Raw genomic sequence first — 25,841 nt, 5'->3', positions numbered from 1 at the left:
GGCAGACCCAGTGAGCACCAAAGTCCCACTGAAGCAAGTCCTGCCCCATAAGGGTGGCTCCTGCGCAACAGATCTTCCAGTATAGACACAGCTGGTCATCATAGCCAATTGGCCTGGAGGTCAATTCCTCCCAGTGATACCAACAACAATCAAGGCTCAACTACAACAAGACTGTGCAAACAGCCCACAAAGGGGTGCACCAAGAGCCTCCACCTCAGGTGACTGGGGAGGCTGAGACAATGGGCCCTATAGGACACCAACCACACAAGGCCACTCTATCAACTCAAGGAGACTTAGCAGCTACCCAGTACATAGAAACAAACACAGGGAAGCAGCCAAAATGTGGAGACAAACAAACAAGTCACAAATGAAAGAAATGGATGAAAGCAAACTACTGGATATAGAGTTCATAACCACGGTTATAAGGTTACTCAAGAATCTTCTAGAAACCTCCGAGAAATTTAGTGAGACCTTCAAGGATATGAAAAAGAACCAATCAGAAATTAAGCATACACTGACTGAAATAATAATATACAGAGATCCAACAGCAGACTAGAGGATTCCAAGAATCAAGTCAAAGATTTGAAATACAAAGAAGCAAAAAACACCCAACCAGAAAAGCAAAAAGAAAAAAGAATCCAAAAGTATAAAGATAGTGTAAGGAACCTTTGGGACAACTTCAAGCGTACAAACATCCAAATTATGGGGGTGCCAGAAGAAGAGAGAGAGCAAGATATTGAAAACATATTTGAAGAAATAATGACAGAAAACTTTCCCTACTTGGTGAAAGAAATAGACTTACAAGTCCAGGAAGCGCAGAGAACCCCAAACAAGAGGAATCTAAAGAAGACCACACCAACACACATCATAATTAAAATGCCAAGAGCAAAAGACAAAGAGAGAATCTTAAAAGCAGCAAGAGAAAAACAGTTAGTTACCTACAAGGGAGTACCCATACAACTGTCAGATGATTTCTCAACAGAAACTAAGCAGGCCAGAAGGGAATGGCAAGAAATATACAAAGTGATGAATAATAAGAACCTACAACCAAGATTACTCTACCCAGCAAAGTTATCATTCAGAATTGAAGGTCAGATAAAGAGCTTCACAGACAAGAAAAAACTAAAGGAGTTCATCACCACCAAACCAGTATTATATGAAATGCTGAAGGGTATTCTCTAAGAAGAGGAAGAAAAAGGTAAAGATAAAAATTATGAACAACAAATACATATCTATCAACAAGTGAATCTAAAAATCAAGTGAATAAAAAATCTGAAGAACAGAATAAACTGGTGAATATAATAGAATCAGGGGCATAGAAAGGGAGTGGACTGACAATTATCAGGGGGGAAAGGAGGGTGGGGGTGTGTGGGAAGAGATTGGACAAAAATCTTACACCTATGGACGAGGACAATGTGGGGAGTAAGGGCGTGGGGAGTAAGGGCATGGGGTGGGGTGGGAACCGGGTGGAGGGGAGCTATGGGGGGAAAAAGAGTAACAACTGTAATAATCTGAACAATAAAGATTTATTCCAAAAACAAAAAAGAAAAACAAAAACAGGTGACTTGATTAAATAAATTTTGATATCCATACAATAAAATAAGATCATTAAAAATGTTATTAAAGCCCTAACCGGTTTGGCTCAGTGGATGGAGTGTCGGCCTGCGGACTGCAAGGTCCCAGGTTCAATTCTGGTCAAGGGCATGTACCTTGGTTGCAGGCACATCCCCAGTAGGAGGTGTGCAGGAGGCAGCTGATCCATGTTTCCCTCTCATCGATGTTTCTAACTCTCTATCCCTCTCCCTTCCTCTCTGTAAAAAATCAACAATATTTTTTAAAAATGTTATTAAAGAAGTCTATTTTTATTTTTTAATATATTTTTATTGCTTTCAGAGAGGGAGGGAGAGGGAAAGGGAGAGATAAAAACATCAATGATGAGAGTCATTGATCGGCTGCCTCCTGCACGCCCCCTACCAGGGACCTAGCCCACAACCCAGGCATGTGCCCTTGACTGGAATCAAACGTGGGACCCTTCAGTCCACAGGCCGATGCTCTATCCACTGAGCCAAACCGACTAGGGCAGAGAAGTCTATTTATTGACATGAAAAGATGTTCATTATTTACTGAGAAAAATATGTAACAAAATACATTTGAATAATCAATAGATATGTAAATAGGCATAGAATAGCAAATGTTACCTTATCCAAAAAACTTTCTCTAACTACTATATCCCTTATCCTGTTTTCCTTTTTTTAGGCAATTGTCATTACTTAACCTGAACTTGTTTATTTATTGTCTATCTGCTCCTATTTCATGAGAATAAAAAACAAGAACTTTGTCTATACAGTTCCCTGCTATACTTCTCATATCTAGAATAGTGCTGGGCACTTTCTTAGAGATCAATAAATATTTGTGAAATTAATTAATGAACAGAAGAAGAATATTTGAAATACACAACAAGGTATTAATAATAGTAGTCTAAGTGAATGGAAATATGTGTTTATTTTTATGAATCGAAAATCTAAAATCAAATATGCATTTTAAAGATAGGCAAAAAAAGAAGAAATACCAAGAACAGGTAGAAAAGAGATTATAGATATAATGTTCCTTACTGCTGAAATGAAAACCGAATTGCAACACATCCCTGTTAGCTTCAGAGAACATGAAGACTCAAATAAAGATGATAGATTATCATGAGGTTGGTGAATAAACAGAACCCCAAACAATGTATAACTCAACTACAAAGGGCCAGAACTCTTAAGCTCTTCTCCCATTAAAAGATCTGAACTCAATGACTCTGGTATAAAAGAGTATAGTCTTACCTGGTTGAGAAAGATAACTCTCCCAGGAAGATATAGAATAATTAGAGTTCCGTGAATAGAGTATACAGAATATCCTCTTCTCTATACCCCAAACATAAACTGAGCATCTACTATATACTAGACATAATGTATGCCATGGGAAACACAAAGATAAATAAGTTATACTCTTTTATTCTCAGGAAGTTCTCATACTAGAAGAGACAGGCATGAGAATAGACATGCTATAGGTCATGTTTTAAATATGATAGGATGTAATACATCTTACAAAGAAACAAAGTAATCCTATCTAATAAAGAGGGAATATGCTAATTGACCATCATGCCCTCACAAAGAGGACGGTGCCCACAGCCAATAAGGAGGGAATATGCTAATTGACTGCCGTGCCCTCAAAGATGGCGGCACCCACAGCCACAAGATGGTGGTGCCCAGTCCGATCAACCCCACCAGGGCGGCAGGCACGAGGCATGGCCAGGCCCACCCCCACGCGGATCTGGCTGCTCCAAGCACCTGCATCCGGAGTCCCCCAGTCCCCACAGTCCCCCAGCCGCCCAGGGCCGGCCTGAGGTGCAGGCAAGCCTCAATGGCGGCTACCCAGCTGCCCAAGGCCGCCCGAGACACAGGTAACCAGGGCCGGCTGAGGCTTGCGCTGCCGGCAGTGGCAGCAGCAGAGGTGTGATGGGGCATTGCCTTACCCTGATTGCCGGGTCGCCTTCCGCCCCTGAGGGCTCCTGGACTGTGAAAAGGAGCAGGCCAGGCTGAGGGACACCCCCTCCATATAGAGGTATTAAAGAAGGGCTTGGTATAGAAGTATTAAAGAAGGGCTGACTAAATATGGGTATAACTCAGGAATCCTTCATGGAGAAAGTAATATTCAAGTTGGATCTTAGTAGATGAGTGGGGTTGGGAGAAAGATTACATTAGGCCAGTGATGGGCAACCTTTTGAGCTTGGTGTGTCAAACTTCGCCAAAAAACTGAGCATAACTTGGGTATGTCACTTTGAGGAAAAAACATTATTTCGCAAATGTTTCATCCTCGGCATGCGGCCGCCTCAGCGGCCGTGTGTCATCAGAAATGGCTACGTGTGTCAGTGCTGACACACGTGTCATAGGTTCGCCATCACTGCACTAGGCTAAGAGGATTATTAATGCAAAATTATAGGGGCAAATAGCATATTGAACATCTAGAAAAGAGCAAGCATTTTGAGGTGGTAGGAGTATAAGACGTAATAAAATTTTTATTGAGCACTACTCATTTACTATGTGCCAGGCACTGAGCTACATATTGGGGACTATATTGAAGAATAAGACAGAAATAGTCCCTGTCCCTTGAACCTTAAAATCTAATTGGGGAAACACATGCAATTATATAATTATAACTGTCATAAATGCTAAGACAGCCCACCCAGCATGGCTCAGTGGTTGAGTGACAAGCTATGAACCAGGAGGTCATGGTTCAATTCCCGGTCAGGGCACATGCCCAGGTTGCAGCTCAATTCACAGTGGGGGATGTGCAGGAGGCAGCCGATCAATGATTCTCTCTCATCATTGATGTTTCTATCTCTCTCCCTCTCTCTGAAATCAATAAAAATATATTTTAAAAATGCTAAGACAAAAAGTTAGAAGTATTGTTTAAGTATATATCAGGCAATTTTAACAGTCTGGGAAATCAAGGAAGGGAGTCAGAATTTATTTAAGCTGCAACCTGAAGAATGAATATAAGTTAGTTAGAAGGGATAAGGAAAGAGTAGGGTTTGCATGATAATCACAGGGAAGAGAAGATGTAAAGACATTAGAGGGAATGACAGATTTGCAGAATGACAAGGCCAGTAATAAAATTATAGTGAACCAGGGGGAAAAGATGCATAAATGAGGCTGAAGAGATAGGCATGGAGTATCATGATCACTGGCTGTATCTGGAGACAGAAATAGGAGTGTAGCAGTACAAGCAAGAATTGAAGGTGGCCCCTAGCTGGTTTGGCTCAGTGGATAGAGCATCAACCTGTGGACTGTAGGGTCCCAGGTTTGATTCTGGTCAAAGGCACATGCCCGGGTTGCGGGTTCGATCCCCAGTAGGGGGTGTGCAGGAGGCAGCTGACCGATGATTCTCTTTCATCATTGATGTATCTCTCTCACCCTCTTCCTTCCTCTCTGAAATCAATAAAAATATATTTTAAAAAGGAAAAAGAATTGAAGGTGGCTTGAACTTGGATGGCAATGGAGATAGTTAGATGGATGGAATTAGATTTATTTTGGAGGGTGAGTAGGTAGAATCTACACTAATAAAAAGAGAAAGATGCAAATTGACCATGCCTTCGCAATGCCCACCAGCCAATCAGGAGTGTGTATGCAAATTAACCCAACAAAGATGGTGGGTTAATTTGCATATGGGGCGATGATGCAGGCGTTCCGCACTGCCCTACCCGCTCTGGGCCTCTGGGCAGCATGGAAGGTGGAAAGGCGGCTCTGGGTCAGAGCAAAGGAGGAAAGGCGGCTCCGGCCGGAGCGAAGGCAGTGCCAGCAGCCAGGGGAAGGAAGGTCCATTCTTGCACGAATCTTCGTGCACTGCACCTCTAGTTTGGTATAAAGCAGTAAGGGAGAGGAAAGCACTAAGTATGTTTTTCAGGTTGTTGTCGTGAAAACTGTTGGGCAGTAGTGCCACTCATTGAGTTGGGTAACACCAGAGGGAGAAAAATTAGAGGTTCAGCACAATCATTAGTTTAGTTTAGGATATGTTGATTTTGAAGTGTCTGAGACATTGAAGTAGAAATGATGAGTAGTCTCTTGGACTTAGATTTGGACCTCAAAAGAATCATTATAAAATTAGAAGGTGTCATCATGGTGTTTCAGCATATAACTGGATAAAATGACCTAAGGAGAAAGCAGAAATTTGGAGAACTCAGCTAGGACTGAGCCCTGAAGAACTAAACTAGTTAAAGATCAGGTACAAGAGAATAGGCAGTAAAGGAGACTAAGCAGCAGCAGCCAGCATACTAGGAAGGAAAGAAGTGTGATAGCAGCCAAGGAAAGAAAGCACTTTTGAGAGTCAGTGGTTCCTGTATCAAATATAGCAAACCATCCATTTTGCAGACCTCAATATAAAAGACTTCAGATTTAATGGACAAAATTTCTGGTCTGTATGTCATATGTGAAAATTAACACCTTGTTAGTTTTAAAATGCCTTTAACCAAGATTTGCTTATAATTAAATTAACAGGTTATTATTTTTTTGTTAATTCACTGTTTCTGTTTGTTTGTTTTTGTTAATCCTCACCAGAGAATATTTTTTTCATTGCTTTTCAGAGAGTGGAAGGGAGGGAGGAAGGGAGGAATAAAGAGCATAAGAGAGAAACATCAATGTGAGAGATACATCACCTGGTTGCCTCCCGCACACACCCCAACTAGGGAATGGGGAGCGAACCCGCAACCCAGGCACATGCCCTTGACTGGAATTGAACCCAAAACCCTTTGGTGCATGGGCCGACACTCTAACCACTGAGCTCACCAGCCAGGGCTAATTCACTGTTGTTGTTTTTTAATATTTTTATTGATTTTTTACAGAAAGGAAGGGAGAGGGATAGAGTTAGAAACATCGATCAGCTGCCTCCTGCACACCTCCTAGGGGGATGTGCCTGCAACCAAGGTACATGCCCTCGACCGGAATCAAACCTGGGACCCTTCAGTCTGCAGGTCGATGTTCTGTCCACTGAGCCAAACCAGTTAGGGCATTCACTGTTATTTTTAACAAATTTTAGCGAATAGGTCATATGTTGGAAAAAACACTGTAGTAATTTTGCTGACATAAATATTACATAGGTACAACTAATGTCTACATATTTAAATCCAAGAATCATGACTCATAAACAGTGTTCAGTGAATGATTATCACTTGATCATAGGGTGTACATTGAGTGAGAGGTAATTGGTTCTGTTGTCTCGTAATATGACTTTCTGCAACAGTTTTAACATTTCAGGCCAATGATATTCTGATACACATTAAGCCATGCCCCAGCCATGTGCATTTATTTACTCATGGTGACTGGTGAATGCATGCATTTATTAGACCTATTCAGTATAAATTTAAAATTATAGTAATACATATAAAAAACTCTTCTGTGAAATTAAACATTTCATACACACTTAATTTTAATTATACAACTACATCTACATATGTAAAACCTGATTAATTTGTCAATATTTTAACATGCATTTGGAAAAACTACTTTATTATATAACAGACTTTCCGTTTTAATAGATTCCCCCTTGCCCAAATTAGCCCATTACATCGAGGTTTTACTGTACTGATTTGAGAACTGAAATGTACAACCTTATTGCTAAATATGAACCCACAAAATGGTATATACAGTATATTATGATAAGATCAGAAGCCAAAACTGGAGTGAATGCTAAAACAAGAACATGGAGGGCCCTGAATACTAAGGGTTTGGGATTATACCTTGTCAGCAAAGGGGAACTGCTAAAATTCTGAGAGTATCTGATCTATGCTTTACAAAACTCTAACAAGAATAAGAACAGGTTGGAAAGGGAAGCTAAGAAAACGGTTAATTAGAAAGCTTCTTTAGGAGTCCATGAAAATAAAAAAAATAGAAATGAAAAAGTTGAGTTTTTACCTTGCTTTTCGAAGAGGAGTTTGAGTACGATGATACTTTTTCTGGGCTCTTAGATTTTTCTGTTTTCCCAGCCTTCTCGGAAGACTCTTTATAGTCATTTGAAGACTTCTGAGATTTGTCCAAAATGTTAATTCCCAGGATCTGAGCCACTTTGTCCAGTTCAGATTGCTTCTTTTCGGCCTCTTCTGCCTCTTGTCGAAGTTCTGCAATATCCTTCATAATGTTATCCTGAAGCCGACTCACTTCCACCAGGAGAGGGTCTTTGTGGCCATCCTTCTCCCTTCGTTTCTTGCGCAGCATTTCCCCTGAGTAGTCAAATGTCAATAGAAAGAAACACAAAGAAAGTAAGTTAAGACATTATTTTTCAGTCATAAGTAGTAAACTCTCAAGACTTTATGGTCACGACATTTTCTCCCATAAAACTTAAAAAGCAAGTGGAACTCTCCTTCTACATGGGCTGGTTTAGGTGAAGCTGCTATGGAGGTAAAGGAGGAGTGATTACATTATCTTTCATACAGGGTTTATTAGCTAAGGAATCTACAGACTGCCTTCAGGGCTCCATGAATCCCCAAAATGGTATATACAAGTTTGTGTGCATTTGTCTCTAAAAAGGTTAATAAATGATGTAACTATGAATCCAGAGGTTGTCCTCTCCAAAGGAAAGAATTATTCAGAGAGCAAAAATTAGTCACTTATTTGACTTTGTCTGATTTAAGGAACCTTCACCAATGCCTACATTGAGTTTTAAGCTATGCCTCAGACTCACTTAATGTTATCTCCTATCCAAATGGCAGGTCCTCATGAATTAATCCTCACAGGATTAGTAACTAAGATTCTTATCCCTAAATAGTTCAAACCAAAACAGAAGAAATATCTTCTCACACTCTAATTTTCCATGCTATCACCAAGCTGAAGTATTTAGAAACCTTGTTATGTTCTTTCTTTGGGGTGTATATTAATTCTTAAAAGCATAGATGAAGAAATCAAGAGATATCATGGGCCTTGGCTGGTGTGGCTCTCAGTTGTTAGTGTTGGCCCATGCACCGAAGGGTCAGGGTTCACGTACTTGGGTTGCAGGCTTTATTCCCGGCCCCTATCAGGGCATGTGCAGGAGGCAGCCAATCGATGTGTCTCTCTCACGTTGATGTTTCTCTCTCTCCCCACCTCCACCTCCCTCACTCCTTTCTACTCTCTCTATAAATCAATGAAAAAAATATCCTCGGATGAGGATGAGGATGAGGATGAGGATGAGGATGAGGATGAGGAGAGGAGAAAAAGAGGTATCATGTAACATCTTTCTGGGCCAAAAAGTAAGGAAGTACTCAAAAAAATGATGGGGACATATTAAAAGAACACAGGGGTCAACCTAAAGAGGTCCCACTGGCCAAAACTGGGGCAATTTGAGTATAAAAATAAATATTGATAGCATTTTATTATAATTTATTGAATGGAGACTCCAAAGTTCACACTGATATGAATGAATAAATAAATGGGAGGAGGAGAGGTGGGTGGAAAGCTCCTCCTAGCAACAGAAAGTCAACTAATGAAGCCAGAATGATGAAATTAAAAAATCACTAACAACTATCATAATATCAACTGATTCAGGCAAGAAATCAATAAATGCTAAAAGCAGGCAAAAGTTTGAGGAGCAACTGAATATTTACATAGTCTCAAAGTATTTTCCCTATAAGATACTTAGTAATTAAAAAGGTTTAAATAGTAACTTTACAGTGGAGAAACCTGGCAGACACCACCTTAACCAAATGATCAAAGTTGGTATCAACAGTAATGGGATAAACAAACACTTGATATGAACTCAGCATCACTTCTGTGATGTTCCTGCCAAAAATTCATAACCTGAATTAAATAAACATCAGACAAACCAAAATTAAAGGACAGACTACAAAATGTGACCTCTTCTCTTCTAAAATGTCTATGTCAGCTGAAACCGGTTTGGCTCAGTGGATAGAGGGTCGGTCTGCGGACTGGAAGGTCCCAGGTTCGATTCCGGTCAAGGGCATGTACATTGGTTGCGGGCACATCCCCTGGGGGGGGGTGTGCAGGAGGCAGCTGGTCGATGTCTCTCTCTCATCGATGTTTCTAGCTCTCTATCCCTCTCCCTTCCTCTCTGTGAAAAATCAATTAAAATATATTTTAAAAAATAAATAAATAAAATAAAATAAAATGTCATAAAATAAAAAGATTCAGAAATTGTTAAAGATTAAAGGAGATTAAAAGAACATGACAACGGAATGCAATGCATAATCTTGCATATTATTTTGCTTTAGGACATTATTTGGACAACTGGTAAAATATGAATAATATCAGCAGACTAGTATTACTGCTAATTTCCTAGTTTTGGTAAATGTATTATGGTTATGCAAATCAATTATTTATTGTTAGGAGATACAGGCTGACTCAGGAAAAATTACACACACACATAGATTGAGAGAAGGGAAATAAGGATAGAGCAAATACAATAAAATGCTAATAATCATGGAGAATATCTGATAATTACTTATACTACAATTATATCTTTTTTATAAGTCTAATTATCTCCAAAAAAATTTTTTTTAAGTGAGACTTCAGGTCACTGAACCTGTTTGAGAGTCCCCAGAGATCTTCATTTGGGTCTCTTACTCAAGTTACTACAAAAAGGCAGTCATACAAAGGAGTGTCTGATACCTTGTTGTTTATGAAGTCGCTCCAACTCAGTCCTGAGATAGTACATTTTCTTCTGGCGAGCTTCCCGGTCACTCTTTAGCTTTTCCCTCTCTTCAATAACCTGCAAAGTACAAAATGGTAAGAGTGCTTCAGCCTCCAATGTCTTCCCTTTCCTACTGCCGTCGTCCACAGCCCTCATGCTAGGTAGTTATCTGAATGTAATAATCTAAATGCCTGTACAGAGAGGCTCTGACTTTATAGTAAAGGTCATCTTTTATTCTGATCCAAATTCCAGAACTGAATTAGCCTTTCCAGAGCTACATTGCCCAAAAAGTATTATTTTTATGCAGGAAGCATTACACTATTAATTTTAACCTAACGCTGACAGCAACTGCTAGATAGTAGCTCTAAACCCAAAAAGAACCATCAAGGAAACTAATCTGTATTGTGGGCGAGGCACATATACCATTTTATTTAATCTTCATGACATTATCTCTGTTTTACAATAAGAAAATTGAAGTTGTGAAAGATTAAGTAACATATCCAGGGTCATATAGTAAGAGCATTTAAAATCTAGGCATAAATGACCTAAAGCTCATGATCTTTCAACTACTTTACTACCACCTAATGGAAAAAAAACAAATATGGCTTGTCCATAATGGGCAAGTGTGAAAAACCTGTGTTATTATCAACCTTGACTTAAGTGCTAGGTTCTTAAACGGAAAGCGCTCAGTCTAGCCCTAGCTGGTTTGGCTCAATGGCTAGAGCATGGACCTGCGGACTGAAGGGTCCCAGGTTCGATTCTGGTCAAGGACATATACCTCGGTTGCAGGCCCTCTGGTCAGGGCATGTGCAGGAGGCAACCAATTGATGTCTCTCTCTCACACTGATGTTTCTCTCTGTCTCTCCCCCTCCCTTTCACTCTCTAAAAATCAATGGAAAAATATCCTCAGGTGAAAATTAACTAAAAAAAAAAAAATCACTCAGTCTCCAAACAGTGTCTCTGCAGTCTTAAGTTTTGTCTTTTTTGAATCTACCCTCCTTGCCCAAAAGATTTCAACAAAATGAAAATTCAGGGTATCCAAGTACAATGGAAAATTAAGATCATTATTTTTTTGTCTTCTCAAGGATTAGCTAAATTTCTTCTAAACTGGAAAAAAAATGAGATTGGCCCTCCAGGGTTTTTTTCTTCTTTTTTCTCCTCAGGTATTATTTTATTAGCAAATCAAATGTATTACATTTTTATGTTCCTAATCAAAGTGTGTTATTAGTTTTTAATGACCTTTAAAATTAACAATATGTACCAATTTTTCCATTCAAAATTCTTCTTAGAATTGTATGCCCCTACAAAATTTTTACCTACTGCCTTAAAACATCTAGAATTATATCTTTACCACAGCCACTGCTCCTGTCTTACAGCCTGGGAACCCCATGAACCTTGAGAGTAAAAAAAAAACCTGCTTTAAAAAAAAAAGTGTCATAAAAATGTGACTCCTAGACTCTAAAATAAACCAGAACAAGAACAATTTATTTCTTGGTTTAACTGATGAGCAACAACTATTTATTAGATATTGACCCCCATAATCACTACAGGAAAAGGATCCAAAACTTAGTAGGATGAAAAATAGCTTTATCTTTTTTTTTTTAAGAGTTTATTAGTGAAGCAGTGAGACTTCGAGTGGCTACAGACAGAACAGCTAAAACATAAGATTTATTGATTCTCCTTCAGATAATCCAGTTTTGGTTCCTCACTCCCTGATGAGGTCATATTGAAGACTTCAAGGCTCCTGGCTCCTATCCCTAAGTGTTCTAAGACAAATAATTGAATAAAGAAATAAACATAAAATAGAAAAAAAGAAGTCTAGCAATTACAGTGGGATCTAGGACCAGACTTTAGTTTAGTCTTAATGAGAAAACATGTGAGAAAAACAGAGGGGGTATATACATTACTTAGGGTGATGACAGCAGCCTCCAAAGAACTTAAAGTAAAAGGGCCTTAAGTTTTTTCAGCTCCTTCTAAAAGACAAATACAAATTTATATTAAAATAAGACTCAGGCACAGGATCCCCAAAGCTAATATTCACCTTCTGCTTCTGGGAAGCACGATTCTTCTCATCAGAGATCTTTTCCGGATTATATCTTATGAGCGGTGGGATGGACACCTGGACAGGCACTTGGGCAACAGGAATTGAGCCTAACACTGACTTTTCCTTCTTGGGTTTAGCAGGAGTCACAGTGGGGATCACACGGAGATTGGGACGGCTACGAGTAGCTTGTTTAACTGGCATTACCCTGTGTGGCTCAGATAGAAGGTGCTTTGATGGTTGAGAGGTGGGGTACATGGGCCACCTTGAGGTTGCATATGCCATGTAATGCCTATAGGCATCAAAGGAAGCAGGGGGAATGGCAGGACCCTGGTAGTTTGAAGGTATCCGAGCTGCAGCGAACTGAGAGGTCCGTGGCACATGAAAATGAGATAAAGAAGCAGAGTGTGGAAGTCTAATTGGGGCAGACGGGGCTGATGACAACAGGCACCTGACTGCAACAGATGACTGAAACCCACTGCCAACCACCTCTGGTCCTGCAATATGGCCCATTGGATGGTCAGACTTTAGGAATGGGGGACTGTTTTTTGTAATCAGGTAAGGATCCACAGGGGAGACTGGATGTGGATGGGACACCTCTGGGGAGTGAATATTGCTATGGTGTGCCTCTCTACTCTCCAATTTGTGAGGATCTGAAGAATGTTGATCAGCTGAGAAACAACTGTCAACTGAGGAACAGCGGTCTGCTGTAAAGTGCCTGTCAACTGAGGAACGGCGGTCAGTGGAGGAACGTGATGGTTTCTTGCCATGAAGTCGTTCCTGGGTGCGTGCAGCCAGTTGACTAATCTCTGTTACCCCAATATCTAGGCCTATGGTCTTGAGCAAGTCATGAATCTTGGCATATTCTGGATTGGTCTCTTCTATTGATTCTAGCTTTATAGCTGGAGCTGAAGAGGGCAGGGAGTTTGCCTTCTGCCTCATAACTTCACTATCAGAGCTCCCAAGGGGCTTTGGTGGAGATTCTGCCTTTAAATCCTCTTCTTCATCTCCATAGAGAAATTTCTCCTCATCCTCAATGTCAGGAAAGCTATGTTGCCTTTTTTCCTGTGTACTGGTAGAATCTGCCAACATGCTCAGAATACGGGAAAAACCACTGCCATCCTGGCTAGCTCTCTCATGGGGCAGCAAGAAGTCTGTGTGTCGCTCAGGTCCCTCAGCCTTCATATCCAGTTTCTCTTTGTGGCACAGAAAACTTCCAAACTTCTCTCTGAGAGGACTATTGTCCTTGGACATCCCAGGAAGAGGACCCCATTGATAGAGATTGCCCTGAGGTTCCTTCAGGGTTGTCTCTACCATAGTCCCCTTGTTGTTTTCAATCTCTGAAGCAAAAGCAGCAATAGCACCACTCGGGTGTCCAGAGAAAAGAGGATGATCCTCGCTGGAGCCGGTACTGCTCGAAAAACTCTCAAGCTGCAAAGACAAACACAATGAATTTAGCCCATATGCAGAATCTCAGAAAACTAGCAATTGAAATACTTAGATGCTTTGTTATTCTTGAATTAATAGGGGAAAGAGAAGTATGGATGAGGGGAGGTACAGTATCCTTAGCCAGGTTCAAGATTTGGGTCCCCATCTCTCCAGATGTTTCTGTTATGACAAGGAGAAATTGGAAATAAGGCAGATTGAATTCTCCCTTTTGCTCATCTGTTGCAGTCCTTATCAAGGAATTTGAATTCAAAAGAACTTTAGAGATGTCCTAGCTTACTTGTTTTCTATGAATTCCAAAAGAAAAGAAAAAACAACACATAAAAGTAGAGCTGCTTTGGTTTAAGTGGAGTTTGGAAACTTTGAAACACTAACTGATCAGCCTCCCCTTGCTTCCCTAAGTGCCCTGAAGCATCTCTTCAAAAACCTTTAGCTCTGAAAAGAACGCTAAAAGCTAGTGCTTATGCCTGACCATCTTTTTATAGGTGAAGAAAAAATATCAAGGCCCAGAATGGTGAGGAGAACTTGTCTAAAAATCACACAGCAAATTGGTGGCAGAGTTGGGTTCAGAATCACCTGATTTTTGGTCTAGTGTCCTACCACTCATATATTTTGTTTTCTCTCTAAAGAGAGATGAGATGCCTGGCTGGTGTGGTTGAGCATTGACCCATGAACCAGGAGGTCACGGTTAGATTCTGAGTCAGGGCATATGCCTGGGTTGAGAGCTTGATCCCCAGTAGGGGGCATGCAGGAGGCAGATCAATGTCTGTCTCTGTCTCTCTCTCATCAATGTTTCTCTCTATCCCTCTTCCTTCCTCTCAATTAAAAATTAAAAAAGAGAGATAAGGAAAATTTAGATCATCTCCTCCCTTTGCTTCAAGCTTCATTTCCAAAAAACAATTAAAGATTCTTACAGGGCTACCCAATTTAGAGAAATAGATGTAATGGATAGTCTCCAACATGTCTGTTTAGAAATATATGACAGTAGAGCGCTCTACTGATGCATTATGAGACATACAGTTTCCTTTGGAGAGTTCTGGAAGGTGCAGCCCATAGGCATAACAATGTTGGTCCAGCACATATTACAAAGATGCCTAGGGACAGAGCCCCAATATAAGTAACCAGGCTTTAAGATATAAAGTAACTAGCAAGAGGCCATAGAAGAAACGCAGCAGAGACCTGCATAGAAGACTCCATGTCCACCTCAATCCGCTTCTTCAGAATAGACTTCTTGGGCATCACAGATACTTCCTCAGGCCGATGTAAAGAATATCCTGGCTCTGATGCTGTTAGGACACCTGACAATCCAGGGATGGGACAGCTTGTACCACCACCATCAACTCGCACCAGCTCCTGACTCAAGTTCCTACTTCGTTCCTCTTCTTCCTCTCGTTTTCGCCTGGCAAGATCCAGCTCTCGAAACTCAGGGTCTAGAAACCTAGGGCTTGGGCTCTGTCTATGCTGTCGATAGCTGCGGGTCCCTGATGTAAAATTTGGGTGATCACTTCCCATGCTGTGCATCTTCTCTGTATCATCATAACGGGGCCTTTTGGCCTCCCGGCTCCTTTCCTCGGGTCGTATAGAATAGGAGCTTTTGAATTTGTCTCTACTCCGTTCTGTTCCATGCAACATCTCATTATGACAACTGATATGGGGACTATAATCAGAACGATGCAGGAAAGTTTCTCTTGTTCGGTAGTCCTCATCAAGCTGTCCCAAGAAGGGACTGAGAGGCCCCTCCTCCTGGGAAATATATCGTTCAAGACCTCGAGTGCATTGGGAGCTTCCAGTGAAGACAGAATCATCAGTCAAGTCATCCCTGAGGAAAGAGATAAGACTTACTAAATACAATAGACTGGAAAGACCAAGACCAGACAAGGCTAAGAAACTGAGATTCCACAAGGATGCTACAGAATGCTTAGGACAAAAGACAATAATCATGAAGTCCAAGAACAAATCTCTAAATATACATGGAACATTTCCCCTGGGGCAGACCCAAGAAACTTCAGCCTCTAACCAAGGGGATATATTACTAAATATGTGTGTGTGTGGGGGGGGGGTTATTATTGATTTCAGACAGAGGAGGGAGAGGGGGAGAGGAATAGAAACATCAACGATGAGAGAGAATCATTGATCAGCTGCCTCCTGCACACCTGCTACTGGGGATCGAGCCTGCAACCCAGACATGTGCCCTGACTGGGAATCGAATTGTGACCTCATGGTTTATGGGTCAAGGTTCAACCACTTAGCAACACTGGCCAGGCAAGATATTACTAATCTAGGTAACAGAGCTCTTAGGCTGATTTCTTTGACTTGACTTTGGGGGTGCAGAGTATCATGCTAGTTTTTGGGTGACTTGAAAACACCACTACCAGACTTACAAAGAGCCCTGGATTACAAAACTCCGTAATAGGTAAATTCTAGCTCCTTGCTACTAAGAGTGTGGTCTGAATTAGCAGCATCAGTATTACCTGAGAACTTTTTAGAAATACAAATTCTCAGGCTCCATTGAGGCCTACTAAATCAGAATCTGCATTTAACAATATCTCCAGATAAGAGATCAATCGAAGGACTTATATGCATACATATAAGAATAACCAACGGATGCAAAACATTGGGGGGTGAGGGCATGTATGGGAGTGGGGTGGGGGTGGGGGCAATGGTAAGATATGTACACATATAATACCTTAATAAAAAAAAAATAATAAATAAATAAATAAATAAATAACAGTATCTCCAGGTGATTTGTAAGCACCTTAAAATTTTAAAAACAGCCGAAACCGGTTTGGCTCAATGGATAGAGCGTCAGCCTGCGGACTGAAGGGTCCCAGGTTCGATTCCGGTTAAGGGCACATACCTTGGTTGCGGGCACATCCCCAGTAGGGGGCGTGCAGGAGGCAGCTGATCGATGTTTCTAACTCTCTCTCTCCCTTCCTCTCTGTAAAAAATCAATAAAATATATATATTTTTAAAAATTTAAAAAACACCAGTTCAAATCATTGATTTTCAAGTTGTGCTCCACAGAGATTCTGAACAGTGCTTAGGAGCTACCCAAAAAAGGACATACTAGGAAAACAGAGTCTGGGCCTCCCACCTCATTGAATCATACTAGCCCCAACTTTATCTGTTTATCTAGTACAGTTCTGTATAATAATTCACTTGGAAAAGAAGGATTTCACTGTGAGAAAAAAAACCAACATTTTTAACTACTGATCTAACTGGCATGATTTTCTCATGAGTTTTAGAAGGCTCTCCAATGCTGTTTTGCTGGCTCATAAAACGCCCTCACAGCCTATTTTGTTACCCTCTTTTCTGCCTTGCCTGGACAGCCACAAGCACTCTGCCAATTTTGGGCCCAGGAAAAAGTTTGTGATGGTTTGGCTCACTATATATTTTTATTTCATAGAAATAAACTTTGTGACATAAAGGTAAAAAATACAGGATGGGACATCTATCTGTCCTTTCAGCTCAGAGTTCTATACCACACAAGAGTCCTAACCTTTTTAGGCATTATGGTCAGAGAGTTTCTATTGTCCAAAAAATAAAGTTTCTGATTTAAATCACAGGTGGAAATAAAGATCCCCTAGCACCGTGGTCGGCAAACTGCGGCTCGCGAGCCACATGCGGCTCTTTGGCCCCTTGAGTGTGGCTCTTCCACAAAATACCACGGTCTGGGCGAGTCTATTTTGAAGAAGTGGTGTTAGAAGAAGTTTAAGTTTAAAAAATTTGGCTCTCAAAAGAAATTTCAATCGTTGTACTGTTGATATTTGGCTCTGTTGACTAATGAGTTTGCCAACCACTGCCCTAGCACTTTAAGCATATGACTTTTAAGTAATCTGAATGAAAAATTTACGTCACTCAGAGTGAATTACCATCCAAAGGATGTTAATTATTGGTGTCTTCTTCTACAGTTTCTGGTAGCTACTCTTGTGTTTTTTTTTGTTTCTAGAAATGACTTTTTCTTTCTTTTTTTTTTAATAGTTGCTTTCCTGCCTCTGGGACTAAGTTAGAACAGTGGTCGCCAACCACACCTCCCAAGCCACATGTGGCTCTTTGGCCCCTTGAGTGTGGCTCTCACACAAAATACCACGTGCGGGCGCACACATACAGTGCGACTGAAACTTCGTGGTCCATGCGCAGAAGTCAGTTTTCGGCCTGGGCAAGTCTATTTTGAAGAAGTGGCGTTAGAACACTAAAGGGACCAAAGAGCCACATGTGGCTCGTGAGCCGCGGTTTGCCGACCACTGAGTTAGAATATCAAAGAGCTGACTTTTCTTATTCACCAGCCCAGCCTTTATTCAAAGCTTTAGACCTGGTTAACAGCTATAAATAACTTTATCACCTCCTCTAAAAGAGTGTCACCTGTGAGAATACAGGTTCCTGTTATCACCTCCTCCACAATAATCTGAGGAATTTTTAATTCTCAATATAGAATGAAATAGAAAAGGATGGAAATAAACCAAGGACAATCTCTGAAATCAAATTTAACTAAAGTAAAATATTTTACTTTGTAGGTTTGTCAGCCATGAACCCCCTATTTCCAGAAAGTATTGTCCATGATGTGAGTCACTCCATTGCTAAAATACTACCTACCACACAAGAGTCTCTGATAATATTAGCGAAGGGGGAAAAAACACAGCCATCCATGCTCTCACATTCACCTCCCCACTAGAACTAAAATGGCATACTAACCCAAGATCTAATCCAGCACTAAATACCAAGAAGCTAGAAATAATGAGATGACTCTCAGAAAGTCTCAGTCCAGACTTGCAATCTCCAGAAAAAGGAGGCCAAAAAACAATGAAAGAAGGATAGAAAGAGTAAAAAAAAAAAATTTCATGTAAATATAGGCAGAAATCAAGTTGCTTATTAGACGTTCCTATCCTTCTTCCCTAGGTCTCCCAAAGGATAAGTGAAAAAACTGGCTATAATAAAAGTGAGCCCTATAGCTCAGAATAGTCCAGTGACAGACTCTATAAAAGCTTTGGTTAAGGCCAATTCTTTCCTAAAGTAAGTTCTATTTTTAAAAAAAATGATTGTTGGGTGTGGGTGATGGACACATGGGGCTCACTGTACTATTCTCTCTACTTGTTTTTGCATTTACAAATTCCATTAAACAAATTAAAAATCAGCCCTAACTGGTTTTGCTCAGTGGGTAAAGCGTCGGCCTGCAGACTGAAGGGTCCCAAGTTCGATTCTGGTCAAGTGCATGCACCTTGGTTGTGGGCACATCCTCAGTAGAGGGTGTGCAGGAGGCAGCTGATCAATGTTTCTCTCTCATCGATGTTTCTAACTCTCTATCCCTCTCCCTTCCTCTCTGTAAAAAATTAATAAAATATATATATTTTTTTAAATCATATACAGCTCAGCCAATGTGGCTCTGTGGTTGAGCATCCACCCAGGAGGCAAGAGACTGCAGTTCAATTCCTGGTCAGGGCACATGCCCGGGTTGTGGGCTCAATCCCCAGAAGGGGGCATGCAGGAGGCAGCCAATCAATGATGTTTCTCTCTCATTGATGTTACTACCTCTCTATCTCTCTCCCTTCCTTTCTCTCTAAAAATCAATAAAGACATACTTATGTCCACAAATAAATTTGTACACCAATGTTCACAGCAATATATATATATATATATATATATATATATATATATATATATATGCCTAAGTGACTGAACAACCGGTTGACCGGTCACTATGACATGCACTGACCACCAGGGGGCAGACGCTCAACACAGCTGCAGCCTGGAGACTGCAGCAGAGCGGTGGTGAACCTACCAAGCAGCAGCAGCAGGTGCAGCGGGGCCAGGATGAACGGGAATGGTGCAGCACCCGGCCGGGGCTTGGGCTCCTGGCCTCCTGCCACTTGGCGCACTACTACACCCCTTGGGGGATGTCGGACTGCCGGTTTCCGCCCTATCCCTGCAGGTGGCCTGTGGGAATCTGGCTGAAACCAGCATTCCGACATCCCCCAAGGGGTCCTGGATTGCGACAGGGCACAGGCCAGGCTAAGGGACCCCACCAGTGCATGAATCCTCTAGTTGTTCATAATAGCCAAAAAGTGGCTCAGTTGGTTGGAGCATCATCCCGTGCACCAAAAGACTGCGGTTTAGATTCCCGGTCAGGGCACATACCTAGGTTGTCGGTTCAGTCCAGGATTGGTATATACAGAAGGCAACCGTTTGATGTTTCTCTCTCTCTCCCTTCCTCTCTCTCTAAAAAGTCAATGAGGAAACATATCCTTCGGTGAGAATTAAAAAACAATAATAACGAAAAAAACTGCTTTGCTAAGTGAAAAAGCCAGTCACAAAGGACCATATGTTATGAGATTCTATTTATATGAAATATCCAGAATGGGCAAATCCATAAAGATAGAAAGTAGATTAGTGATAGGCTAGGGCAGAGGGTATGGAGGACTAATAGCTAAGGATGCAGGTAATAAAAATGTTCTCAAATTAATCACAGTGGTGTGGATGCACAACTCTGTGAATATACTAAACGTCACTGAACTGGACACTTTAAATAGGTGAACTGTACGGTACATGAATTATGGCTCAATAAAGCTGTAATAAATTAAAAAAGGCCCTTCAGAGCCCAAACTTTCCATTCTTTTCTTCTACTGATTCCCCAAAATGCCTAAAGAAAGCTGTTTGCTTCAGTCTTTTCCCTAAGGCAAATCACAGGGGGAAAAAATCCTACTCCTTCAAAGTATGTCAGAGCAAGGAGGAGTTAGGGTATAGTAATTTCAAGAATGGAACTTACAACATGCAGAGTACTTTGATAACCAGGGGAAATCAACCTCACATCCACAAGTCTTTAGAAACAAAGTGTCTTCACACAACTTGATCATGTTCCCTTTTCAGAATAAGTTACAGTCCTACATACAGAGCCGCCAAGGGTGAAGATACTGATAACCCTGGCAATCTGTAACCCAAACCTGATAAAAATTTAACAGCTTCAATAAGGGAAGAGAAAGAATTTTGGGATCTCAGGAAAAAAATAACTAAAAACCTACATACAAAGGATGGACATGGCCTGTTTCATTAGCTGAAAATTGGACTCACTTTCAGGAGATATCCTAAAATTGCCAATGGTCCTATGGCCTGGTTTTAGTGGACAGTAATTATTCACACAAACCATATTATGCAAGAGTGCAGGGGCAAAAGTCAAAAGAATGGCCTCCTTTTAGAACCTTAATCTCATTTTCTCTAAAATAGACTTTTCTCTCTGAAATACAGGATTCTGGAAAGATTACTGCCCCAAACTCCCTAAGAGGAAATTTTTAATTTTTATAACTTAAAAACAGACAATTGGCTATGTGAAGAACACATGCATAATGAAACTCATAGAAAGGGAGGTGACAGCCTAGGCCTAACAAGAGGAAATGCTAAAGTTACCTCAAAACCTCAGCAAGGAAGGAAGACAATCACATATGCACCACCCATTCACACTGCCTACTCAATCATCTCCTAAAATAGAAATTACAGAGGGACAAGGGCTGTTTCCTCAATTAAGTGATATAGTCAACATACCCTGAAGCCCTATCTTCAGAAGCTTCAGTGTTATATGACACTGGACTGGACTGCCTTGCTTCAGTGCATCCAATAGCCACTGGAACTTTGAAGTAAATATTACCAAAGGCCAGCACTGGTCCTCAGACTTCCTGCCAGCTGTCCCCCACCTGCCTGCCCATGCTCTGTGTACCACTGCATGGAAGTCTTAGTTTGAAAGAACATCTAATCATTTGTGAAAACTCCCAATGTGCTGGGTAGAGACCATCACAGACATGGTTCTCAAATCTCAGAAACTGAGTCCTTTCCCTGCACTCCTGTCCTTTTTACTTTTGTGAGGCAGAAAACACGTGATTATTTACTTCCCATATATAATTAAGTTCCTAGTACCTGAGATCTATATTTAATACTCTGTGGAGTGTACTTGCCCTTCCTCAGCACTTAATAGTTGTAAAATAATAACATTTTTAAAGATCTGTAACTTCCTATTAATGCTTATATATTTAATATAGATACATATATTACACATGAATTTATCTAAACACTTTCTGAATCTATAGTTCAGCCTGGACAAGCAGAAAAATAACATTATCAAAGATTTCCTATTTTGTCCAGAACTTTCCTTTTGCAGAAGAGACCCCTAGTACCAGTATTTTAGAATCCATATTCTCTTATCTGTTTTAAATTTAGGGTACTCTGTTTATGTCCCCTCAGCCTTCCCTTTTCCAGTTGGACCAAGATGACCTTTAAAGTCTTTTCTTTTATATAATTCTTTTAGCAACAGCGTCTACATCAGTATACTTTCCCCACTCAGAAAGTCTTTTCCAATGTTATCAGGCTTAACTTGACTGCTGGCATCACTCTTTCAAATATACCATTCAGAAAACATCAACATTTCTACCTTCAACCACTATTATAACACTGCCTCAGATAAAGCCCACCTCTCCATGTCCTCCAGATTATCCACCGGTGAACCCAATCTATCACTAAGCCGCCGCCGCCGTTCTGGTATGCCGACACAGAAGTGATCATTGCCAACTGTGATCCTTAAGCTCTGTTCCAAAGAAGAGTCAGAACGAAGACCAGGGGATCGTCTCTACAAAAGTAAAAGATAATATAACAGTTAGGTCAATACATCCCTATGTCCAAAAATGTTCTGCCTAGTCACAAAGTTGTGATCCAACAAGGTGAGAAATGGCTATAGTAAGATACCTCTCTAAAAATAAAGCACTTTTTAAAAACTTATTATTTTCTTAAATGAAAGCCCACACTTCCAACCCAATCAGTGACTTCTCATTCTTTCATTTACTGGTACTGGGCATGGGACTAGAGAAGTGAATTACATCTGCTCTCAGAACCTATACATTTCTAGTGAAGGAGGCAAGGCAAGTTGAAAAGAAAAGTACTTCTGATCGCAGTAAGTGCTATAAAGTCATTTAATCACAACACAAAAGAGATTGGAGAAAGGGAGCTACTTCTGATAGGATGGTTACAGAAGGATTTTCTGAGGTGATACCATTTAAGATGAGGCCTGATGTCAGTCTTGAAAAGAACAGATGGAAGGATGTTTCAAGCAAAAGAACAAGCTCTGTAATGAGCTTACCATGTTTTGAGCAACAACAGAAAGGCGATCACTGTGACTACATAAGAGTGACAGAAGATAGGAGAAACCAGTTATGAAATTGGATTTTATTCCTTTTTTGTGGTTAATCCTCACCCAAAGATATTTTTTCCATCGATTTTTTTATAGATTCAAAGGGGGAGAGAGGAAGAGAGGAAGGAAGGGAGAGGGAAAGAGAGAAACATCAATGTGACAGATCCCTGGAGCAGGGGACCAAACCTGCAATCCAGGTAAGAGCCCTTGACCAATAATGAAATCTGTGACGCTTCGGTGCTCAGGCTGACGTTCTAACCACTGGCTAGAGCTGGATTTTATTCTTTAGAATAAGAAGCCACAGAAGAGTTTCAAGCAGGAAAGTGATATGATCTGACTACATTCTTCCCCCAGATGCTCACACTGCTCATACCCTCATCTCCTTCAGGTATTTACTAAAAAGTCACCTTCCCAGAAGCCTTCCCTGGCTACCTTATCAAAAATGTTTCTCTGTTTTTCTCTGTTTTCTTAAGCATTTTACATGCCAAACATTTTCTCTATTTTATTTATACAAATCCCTCTGCTAGCATATAAACTCTACAAAAGCATAGTTTTTAACTGGTTTGCTCAGTTATGCCCCTAGTAACCGGAACAGCACCTAACACATGGTAGATGTTCAATAAATACTTCTCAAATGTATAAAATAAAGTTTTAAAAATCATGTTGATTGTTGGGTAGAGAATAAACTGGAAGGTAATAAGAGTGGCGTGTAAAGGAGCCTAATGTAATAATCCAGGCAAGACATAGTAGGGTTTAGACGAGAGTGCTAGCAGGAGGAGGACAGTTTGGGGGATATACTTTGGAGGTAGAGCGGACAGGTTAGCCAGATGAAGTTAATTTGACAGACTAGGCTTGGGAGAAGGGAGATGATGGGCTGAGCAATGGGTGAGGTCACTTACTGAGACAGAAAAGCCTGAGCAAACAAAGTATGCTCAGCTGAGGTTGTGCATGGGCGAAAAGGGCAGTTTGGAAATAAGTGTTCTGTTTTCCTTGCTTGCTCTGTAGTAACTAACACTCAAGACTACAGCTGCCCGTCTATGAAAATCTTAACTCGGTGACCAGTCAATTCACCTATGACCAGAGTGCCAAGAGCATCCTGTCAGGGAGCCCCTCAAGAAAACAGAGCCGGGTCCGCGATGGGGTTTTACCAAAGACTGGTGAATGCAGTCAAGTCAAAACACCAGACCCTACCCAGCGGCTCTACCAGAGGGATGCTCGAGTGAGAGGTCGACGTTCTGTCTAAGCTAAACTCTGTAACCTCATGCTCGGTCCCCTAGCAGGGAAACAGAGCGGCAGAAATCCTGGGTGCCCAGAACCAGGCAGCCGTGGATTGAATCACAGCACCTCCACTTCTCAGCTGTGCCCTCGACTCCTCCTTAACCCTCTCGGGGTTCCTCAGAGGGAATCATGGTAAATGCCTCACCCCAAAAGGCTGTGAATGCTCAGAGGATGTGTGCGGTGAAGGGCTCAGACTAGTCCCAGTCCTGCCGCATAACTCAGGGAGGCGGCGGGGTCGCCGTGCCGCGGGCGGGCACGCGCCCCCTCCGAGCGCCGCTCCGCTTAGACGGCCGGCGGCCTCCACGCCAGGGGTCCACCGGGCCGATTCGGCGACCCTAACGCGCCACAAAGGCATTTCGGCCTCTTCCCTGTGACCTGGGGGCAGCTCGTGTCTACGGGGACACAAAAGCACGGGACTCTGAGGAAGCACCAACTACGGGGAAAGTACCAGGCACAGGGCTGGAGACAGTCCCCTCGCTGGCAAACTTTTCCCCACCGCACCGAGTGCGGCCAACAGCCTCCTCCCCGGGGACGGAGCGCTCCTCCCGGCCCGGCGCCCTAACGGGCTCCGAGTCCTCATGGTGCACAAGCAGCTCCGGGGCGGGCGGGGAGCCTCGGGTCCGGCGTCGCCCCGGGGATGAAGGTCCTCCGACTCGGGGACCCTGGCCTGGAGGCCGGGCGACGCCGGGATCGAGGGCGTTTTGGAAGCGAGAACCCGGGGTGAAGGGGCTGGGGTAGCGAGAGTCCCGGTCGAGGGGTGGGATTACCCGGCTGCCGCTGTCGCCTGGATGGTCTCCGCGGCCGTCCCGGGCGAAGTCGGAGCGGGACTCCCCCCGGCTGCTGCCTCGGAAACCCGCCGGGCCCGGCGGGCAGAGCCGTCGGGCCCGCGGCGACGACGGGGAGCCGCGACGAGCCCTCGGCGGGGAAGGGGAGACGTGACGACCCCGCGGCGGGGACGGCGAGGCCCGGCGGCCGCGGGGCGGGGACGTGGAGCTTCGGCGACCCCGGGGTGGGGAAGGCGAGGCCCGACGGCCGCGGTGCCCTGAAGGCGAGCGGGGCCGGCGCGCCGGGGTCCGCGAAGAGGAGCCGGAGGGCGGCGGCGGCGAGGTGCGGCGACCCGGGCCCGAGGAAGCGCCGGAGCTGCGGCCGGAGCGCGGGCAGCCCCCGCTGCTCTCCTTAGGCCGGTGCGAGGAGACGGAGGAGCGGGAACCGCTGCGGTACATGGTTCCGGCGGCGGCGGCCGCGGCGGCGGGTCTGACGCGCGGGCGCCCTGGACGCGCGGCCCCAGCGCACCGCCGCAGCTGCAGCCTCGGCCGCCGCGGCCGCCGCGCGCCGCCCCCTCAGCCGGAGCAGCCCCCTCCCCTCCGCCCCGCGCGGTCCGGGGGGAGCCGGCCGAGCGCGCCCCCGCGGCCGCGGCTGGAGGTTGGAGGGAGCGAGCACACGCCGGACACACCCCCTCGCCCTCTCCCCGCTGCTTCACTCAGGGAGTGGCCACAGGAGCCAGAAGTGGGGAGGAGCGCGGGACCGGGCGCGAGGAAGGGCGAGGGGAGGGGACACGAAGCGCGCGACCTGCACTCCACACGCTCCGCCTCCAAACCCACAAGATGGCGGCGCTGAGCCGCCCACTCCCCCTTCGCCCCGCCCCGGAGGCCACGTGACTCCAGGACGGTGGGCGGGGTCGGGAAGAAAAGGGAGGAGCCAGAGCGAGGCTGCTCTTCCCTGGATGCTCGGGACCTCAGGTCGTGCGGTGGGCTTTGA

General features: G+C 43.0%; 1 protein-coding gene across 5 annotated transcripts in view; it reads right to left on the bottom strand.

The window, feature by feature from the left end:
• ZNF318 (zinc finger protein 318) overlaps positions 1-25,412 on the bottom strand; it is a 40,693-nt gene extending 15,281 nt beyond the window's left edge. For all 5 annotated transcript variants that reach the window (XM_079780992.1, XM_079780987.1, XM_079780990.1 and 2 more), the window contains exons 1-6: positions 24,851-25,412; positions 22,093-22,247; positions 14,822-15,461; positions 12,197-13,627; positions 10,134-10,233; positions 7,449-7,753 (exon numbers count right to left, since the gene is read on the bottom strand). In XM_079780992.1, coding sequence (XP_079637118.1) covers positions 7,449-7,753; positions 10,134-10,233; positions 12,197-13,627; positions 14,822-15,461; positions 22,093-22,247; positions 24,851-25,306 — 3,087 coding nt within the window. In that variant the 5' untranslated portion in view covers positions 25,307-25,412. The remainder of the gene's footprint in view (positions 1-7,448; positions 7,754-10,133; positions 10,234-12,196; positions 13,628-14,821; positions 15,462-22,092; positions 22,248-24,850) is intronic.
• Between the last annotated feature and the right edge of the window lie 429 nt (positions 25,413-25,841).

Source organism: Cnephaeus nilssonii, assembly GCF_951640355.1.
Source record: "Cnephaeus nilssonii genome assembly, chromosome: 9".
NCBI classification, from domain to species: domain Eukaryota; kingdom Metazoa; phylum Chordata; class Mammalia; order Chiroptera; family Vespertilionidae; genus Cnephaeus; species Cnephaeus nilssonii.
The sequence above is the reverse complement of the archived record's forward strand: the minus strand, read 5'-3'. Positions and strand labels throughout refer to the sequence as shown.